Consider the following 7,508-nt stretch of genomic DNA (forward strand, 5'->3'; position numbering starts at 1 on the left):
AGCCCAGCCATGGCCCTATCTCTGCTTAGAGTCCGTTGTTAGTTGGGTGTTTGCCTAAACCTCCTACTCCATTGCTGGGATTCCTGTGGCCCCTCTGCTGAGGCTGGCCCAGCTCCAGGCACTGGGGACTCATTGCCCATACTTGGTTCCACTGGTGGGAGTATGCACTGCCTGGTAGTGTCTCCCTTCCTTGGAGCAATCGATCTTGCTCCGAGGCCCCATCTGAGCAGTCAGCTTCCATCAGTAGGGACTGGTTCCATCAATTCTCACCCAATAAATGACAGTCCCGTCCTGCAGTGGATTAGTAAGGACCCATCAGAAAGGCTGACTGTGCACTGATGTGGGACGGGGCTAAGCTACGTTGCCAGGTGGGTTACTAATCCGTGGGACAGTGTGCCTTGAATATTAGGATTCAGGATTTAGAAGGTGGGGGCGAGCGGCACATGGTGATGTGCTTGTCCGTGCCTGGGATCGCTCTGGGTATCGAGGTTAGGGAAAATGGACTTTGTGCTGTTTGCCCTTCTCTGGTACTTGTTGCCGTGTGCATAAATTACCTCCTCCAACCACAGACTGTGTAGAGCAGATGTGGTCCCGGCCCTCATGGAGTCAGACCAAACTGAGCTCGGGGCCGCCTCCACTGCTGACCAGCTAGGTGACCCTGGGCAAGTGACATCACCACTCTGAGCCTCGATTCGGGCTTTAGGAAGTAGGATGGTGTATGTCCAGCATGTAGCACACCAGCAGGTGTTTTGCAGGGAACACCCGTTTTTAGCACGTCTTTCTCCTTCTGCATCCTTGCCTCTTTGTTATTCCCTTGTCCCGTTGGGGAGATTCCTAGGCTTACAGGGTTGGAAATGGGGCCATGGGGGCTGAGGGGAGAGGAGGGGGATTGGTCCCTGATGACTCCCTTTCCCACACCATCCTCTCAGGGACCTCAAGCTGGACAACGTGATGCTGGACCAGGATGGCCACATCAAGATCGCCGACTTTGGGATGTGCAAGGAGAACATCTTCGGGGAGAAACAGGCCAGCACCTTCTGTGGCACCCCTGACTATATCGCCCCCGAAGTGAGTGGGCACCGTCCCAGCCACCAGCCCAGTGAGATACCTTGTCTCAGTGGGGGTGGGGACTGTGATGTCCGAGCCACAGCTAGGAGGGTGAAGAGGCCTGGTGAGTACTGCTCATGCCCTGGGGCACCTCTCAGCTCCTGCACCCCTTCTCCTGTCCCAGATCCTGCAGGGCCTGAAGTACTCATTCTCCGTGGATTGGTGGTCCTTTGGAGTCCTTCTCTATGAGATGCTCATTGGTCAGTCCCCCTTCCATGGTGACGATGAGGACGAACTGTTTGAGTCCATCCGTGTGGACACACCACATTATCCCCGCTGGATCACCAAGGAGTCCAAGGATATTCTGGAGAAGGTGGGAGGCCCCGGGCTGGGCTGGCTGGGGCAGGGGTCAGTACACATTCAGATCGTGGGATGGCCAGAAGCCCCTCATCTCTGGAATGGTAGCCTCACTGATGCTCTGGTCCTAACACACTGGGGGGTATCGCTCGCTCTCCGTGTTCCCGGGAGCTCCTGAGTCCACTGCGCCGAGTCAGCCTGGTATGGTGATTATGAGCTTAGGGTCATAAGCTGAAGCTCAACTGAGTCTGTCTCCTTGTCTGCAAAATGGAGGCTACAGGGGAAACTGCCTCACAGAGTTTTTGGGAAAAAAACCATAAATGTGTGGTGCTCAGGTCTATGCCAGGCAGACAATAAACACCCAATGAACTCTACTGCTTTTAAGCACAGTCCCACCAGCAGGAAGTCCTGGCAGCCCTACTCCATGGACTGTCATCTCTGAGGGGCCCAGCGGTGCAGCGGGGCCAGAGAGGACCCTCTTGGCTCCAGGGGCCCTGGGTTGTGCTGCTGGGTTGGACTAGACCCGTCTGGGCACCCCTGGGCCTGCTCGGGGGGTTTGTGGAGGCTCTGGCCTCCCTGCAGCCCTCAGGTGCTAACCAGGGCCCCTACTGGGTTGCAGCTGCTTGAAAGGGATACAACCAAGAGGCTGGGAGTGACAGGGAACATCAAAATCCACCCCTTCTTCAAGACCATCAACTGGACTCTTCTGGAGAAACGAGCCGTGGAACCGCCCTTCAAGCCCAAAGTGGTACGTGATCCCACTCCCATGGGGGCCCCTACTGGATGTTGCCCTCCTCTGCCTTCCTGTTGGGCATCTCCTTTGCTCTGCTTCTCTCTTGCTTCATTTACATGCCTTCCTCCTCTCCATTCTGCCAGCAAACCTGCTTTCCCGGCCTCACGTGCACATTCGGTCACAGCCTCTACCCTTGTGTTCTCACCCTCTCTCTCCCTCACTCAGTCAGTCAAGAAACAGTGGGAACTGCAGATCCAGACATTCTTTAGGGCCCCCTGTATGCAGGCGACTAGGCTGTGGGAATCAGAGTTAAGACCTCGCTCCCTCCCTCCCATCTGTCTTCCAAGAAATACTGGAAATGCTGGGAGCCTGCTGGCTCCCTGTTGAGTGCCTGATGGGTACCGTGCTGAGCTGCACTCCCAGGCCCAGAGCCAGAGAAACTCCAGCCCCTGGGGGAGATCACCACTTGCACACTGATGATCATTTGTGATAGGAAACGACAGTACGAGAGCTGTCACAAGGCCACACATGACCAGTTGTCACTGGGCGGGGGTGGGAGGGTCTGTCAGCAGGAGCCCAGATGTAGAGAACAGAGTGGGTCTGAGAAGAAGTGGGGTATGGGCAGGGTGGGGAGACTAGGCCAGGCAGAGGGCAGCTGCGAGGCATTCCAGACAGAGGAGGAATGTTCACACAAAGGCCCAGAATCTACAGAGGCCACCTAGGAGCCAGCAGGAGAGCAGAGGCAGGTTGGGGCCAGAATTCTTAGGTAAGAAGTTAGACTCTATAGCCCTTCTCTGACCATAGCTCTTCCCTCTCGCTCCCTTTGTCTCTGTCAGGACACACTGCCCCCAGGCAGGCAGCCTGTGTAATGTGCCCCACATTTGTGTTTTGTCACCAGAGAGCATCGCCCTTGCTCCAGGGGTCTCAAACTCGGGGGCCCCTGGGCTGGGCACCGTATCACCAGGCCAGGCCTGCTGTAGGAAGGCCACACAGCCTGCTTTCAGTCTCTCGCTTTTGCTAGAAAGAGGGGCCGATTTATTTCTCTGTACTAGAAAACACAGGGCAGGTGTGTAGGTCAGCAGGGCCGTCAGTGGGAAATGATGGGGCCTCTGGCGAGCTGTCCGAGGGGCTTCAGTACCAAGAGTGGACCTCCCGGGAAATGGGGCCAAGGCTGTTTGCTCTGCCAGTTTTCAAAAGAAGCCAGAAATCTGGGTTTTTATGTCAAATTGTCCAATTTTAAAATAATTGGCTAGGGGCGCCTGGGTGGCTCAGTCTGTTAAGTGTCCAACTTTAGTTCAGGTCATGATCTTGCAGTTCGTGGGTTTGAGCCCCGCATCGGGCTCTGTGATGACAGCTCGGAGCCTGGAGTCTGCTTTGGATTTTGTGTTTGCTCCTCTCCCGCTCATGCTCTGTCTCTCTCTCTCTGAAAAATAAATAAACATTTTATATATATATATGTATATATATATGTATATATATATACATATATATATATATAATTCTTTTAAAAAATAAAAAATAAAATAATTGACTCAAATCCCATTAAAACCCAGTACCAGTCAAAATGATTGTACCTACCTGCTCAGTTTGGCCTGAAGGCCACCAGCCTGAGATCTAGTATCATTCCATTGTATCCCCAGAAGCAGACTTGGCAAACTTTTCCTGGAACAGGCTGGCGCTAAATATTTCAGGCTTTGCAGGCCAGTCTCAAAGCAGCCATAGAAGATTTATCAACGAATGTGTATAGTCTTATACTAATAAAACTTTATTTACAGGCACTGAAATTTGGATTTCATTTAAATTTTACGTATCATGAAATATTAATCTCCTTTTGATTTTTTCCCGTAAACATTAAAAATGTGAAAGCCATTCTTTTTTTTTTTTTTTTTGAAGCCATTCTTAAAGCTTTTGGTGGGTGGGGTTCGCTCACAGGCTGATGCCCACCTCTCCTTATCCAGGCCCAGAGTTCCTTGATGGCTTCCTTTATTCCCCCCTGGTGAGATAGCACCCACTATCCAGCTGGGATCCTCTCAGGCTCTTGGGAGAGACTCCCTTTTCTGTTCTTAATAAGGCTGGCTCAGGGCACCTGGGTGACTTAGTCAGTTAAGCATCTGACTTCAGCTTAGGTCATGATCTCACAGTTCACAAGTTTGAGCCCTGCATTGGGCTCTGTGCTGACAGCTCAGAGCCTGGAGCCTGCTTTGGATTCTGTGTCTCCCTGTCTCTCTGCCCCTCCCCTACTCATGTTCTGTCTCTCTCAAAAATAAATAAACATTAAAAAAAAAAACAAGTAAAATAAACATTAAAAAAAAAAAAAAAAGGCCAGCTCTGGTCTGGCCCAGCACTATGGGGATTCTGAGGTGTTTGGGACGCAGTCTTGGGAACTCAGGAACCTTTGGAGGGCCACCCCTTGGGTCCCACTCACTTGCCCCTGCATTCTGCCCACAGAAGTCCCCTGGAGACTACAGCAACTTTGACCAGGAGTTCCTGAACGAGAAGGCACGCCTCTCCTACACCGACAAGAACCTCATCGACTCCATGGACCAAACTGCATTTGCTGGCTTCTCCTTCGTGAACCCCAAATTTGAGAGACTCCTGGAAAAGTGAGACTTCCAGACATGCCCCCCAACCCTCCCCAGCTGAGGAGCCTGCGTCAGCCAGCACGGCCTGCCCATCCAGCCCGAGGCAGAGCAGACTGGGCGTCCCCCTTCATCGGTACCTGCCCGCCCCCCCCCCAACAATGAGCAACAGTGTGATTGTCTGATTTCTGCTGCTGCCACCCCCTTACCTCCAGGAGGGGCCTCAGCTCCTGTCTGGCTGGGCTCTTATGGTACTTCTGTGAACTATGTGTGAATTTGCTTTTCCTCTGCCATCAGAGGGAAATTGTAAATCTTGTGTTTCATTACTTGAATGTAGTTATCTATTGAAAAAATATATTATACACACACACACACATATATATATATAATAGGCTGTATATATTGCTCAATATAGAAGAAATATGAGGGACTGGTGATCTATTGATTTTTTAAAATATATATGTATATATATACACATATATACACAGATACGTATATGTGACCGCAAAAAACAAAAAAGAGCACAAGCTGTTTGAACCACCAGGTTCTTTTATCTGTGTGTCTGAATAAACACCAAATGGTACCGACCTGGCTGTCGGGACACATTTGTCCCAGGAACGCTGGTGGCCGCTGCTCCCACTTCTGGAAGCTCTATCCTGGAAGCTAACTGAGCTGTTAGCTACAGACACAGACGCCTGGGTTTTCATGCAAATGTGTTTGTATTTATGGGTTTCCTGTGCCTGTAAGGCCCTGGGCCTAAAGCAGAAACCTTTTTTCTGGGTGGCTGAAGGGAGTCCTGAATGTGTCTGTGGGGCGATGGGAGGAGGTGGGACCCACCACAGACTGTGTTAGAAGAGTGAGGGCCAGTCTGGAAGAGCAGAGAGACATGAGCAAAGGCTTGGAGGCTGGCCCGGACTGGGGAGGACAGAGAAGAGGAAGGAAATAGGGCTGAGGCTTCAGGCCCATCTAGATTCAAATCCCAGCGTAGCCAAAAGACATGGGCCTATCACTTAATCATCTTAAGGCTCAGCTTCCTCAACTGTAAAATGGGGACAAGGCGAGGTGATAACTAGATGGAACTCTGTATCTCATCGCTATTTTTCCCTGTCCCTGCCACAGAGAAGTCTGTGTTAGAGTTCTAGAATCTACTTCTCAAGAGTCCTTGCCTGCCTGGGGAAGGGGAGGGGAGCAGGATGGGAGAAGAAGGATGAGAACATGCTGAGCAGCTGCATCGGGGTTGAGCACCATGCTCCAGTGTGCCTGTGGTGTAGTGAGGACACTGGCTCCGAGAGACAAAGGTGGTGACCAGTGACCCCTGAGCATGGGCAGCTCTCCCTTACCACCACCTCGGTGTTTCCCTCCCTCTGGCTTCCCATTTCTTCCTCTCAGCCTCTTTCCCTACTCCTCCCCCCTTCTCTACCACCCCCCCACTCTGGGCCACAGGCCTGAGGCAGGGCCTGCCCTCCAGCCCCCCTGGTCCAGCCCCTGGCCCTTCATCCCTGGAGGTGGGCAAAATGCCCCAGTGCCTGATTGGTTGGCCCTGACAGCCGGGCAGCTGACTTCCAGCAAGTTCATTTTTCTGGGCTGAGGTACAAGTTTCCAAGGCTGGAGAGAGGTGAGATGAGGTGGGGCTGGTGCTGGCCAGGGGAGGGGGCTGTGGGGATGGGGGCAGCAAACTCTCCCCAGAGAGACTAAAGTCCCCCTCCCCTCTCCATCCACCAGCCGTACTCTCTGGAAAACAGTTGTTGAATCCCCCCTCTGCTGAACAGCAGTGAAAACCCCCGAAGTGGGACTCACGGTCAGGTGGAAGAGACAGCGTGGCATGGGCTGTGCTGGGGGATCCCGACCCCTACCTCTGCTGCAATACACACAAGGCCCCGAGAGACCCCGTGGGGCTGTGCAGAGTGAGTTTAGAACAAAAGTACAGTTGGTGTTTGAACTCCAAGCCTCTCTCCATTGTTCTGCAGCTCCAAGGCAGAGCCTTGCACCGAGAGCCCCAGCTTCCTCCTGTGTGGAGTGGGGATGAGTGGTTTATCAGTCAGAGGCAGCAGAGGGTGATGGGAAGAACGTGGTGCTGAGAGTCAGGAGCCTGGAGTTTGAGTTTCACTCTGCCATCCACGAGGTTTTTCATTGAGCCTCAGTTCCCTCATCTGTAAAATGGGACAATCTTGCTGCTTTGAGGAGCTCTTGGCTTTAGGGAGCCCCTTAAGGACTGATGCTTGTACCCCACGGGGTACAAGAGCCCAGGAAAGGGCAGGGGCTGGGCCTGTGGAGCCCACCTCAAGCAGCCTGGGAAGGGGAAGCAATGGCCAGGGTGCTGACAAACTCCCTGGGAGGCTGTGCGGCTCCAGGCCTGTTGTCAGAGCTGGGTAGGTGCCAGGCCTGACCCGGCAGCCTCAGGAAATGCCTCTTGTGGCTGGGCCCAGAACCACATTTACACTGAAACCTGGGGGTCCAGAAGCAGGCAGGCTGTTCCCCTCCACCTACCAAGTAGGTGTGCAAACAGAGCAGTGAGCTCAGCCCCCCTCACCCCCTGCAGGGGTCAGATGGAGTGCTGTGCCCTGCCTGAAATGTGTGCCAGGCCTCGAACTCAGTGCTGGGCAGGCATGGTAACGGATGCAGGAGGGCCTGGGGGGCAGGAACATGGGCTCTGCTGTCAGATGGCCCCGGGTTCGACTCCTGCTTGTCCCTAGTTGGTGACCTCAGGGAGTGACAACCTCCTGGAGCTTCAACCTCCTTTTCTGTGAAGTGGGGATAACCATGCTGCTGCTTGTGGGTGAGGAGGAGGTCTC

General features: G+C 53.2%; 1 protein-coding gene across 1 annotated transcript in view; it reads left to right on the forward strand.

Moving 5' to 3' along the window:
• Positions 1–5,304, forward strand: part of PRKCD (protein kinase C delta) — a 29,534-nt gene extending 24,230 nt beyond the window's left edge. The window contains exons 16-19 of the mRNA XM_030307015.1: positions 930–1,068; positions 1,232–1,420; positions 2,024–2,152; positions 4,586–5,304. Of these exons, the coding sequence (XP_030162875.1) occupies positions 930–1,068; positions 1,232–1,420; positions 2,024–2,152; positions 4,586–4,744 (616 nt within the window). The 3' untranslated portion in view covers positions 4,745–5,304. The remainder of the gene's footprint in view (positions 1–929; positions 1,069–1,231; positions 1,421–2,023; positions 2,153–4,585) is intronic.
• Positions 5,305–7,508: the final 2,204 nt, after the last annotated feature.

Source organism: Lynx canadensis, chromosome A2, assembly GCF_007474595.2.
Source record: "Lynx canadensis isolate LIC74 chromosome A2, mLynCan4.pri.v2, whole genome shotgun sequence".
NCBI lineage: Eukaryota > Metazoa > Chordata > Mammalia > Carnivora > Felidae > Lynx > Lynx canadensis.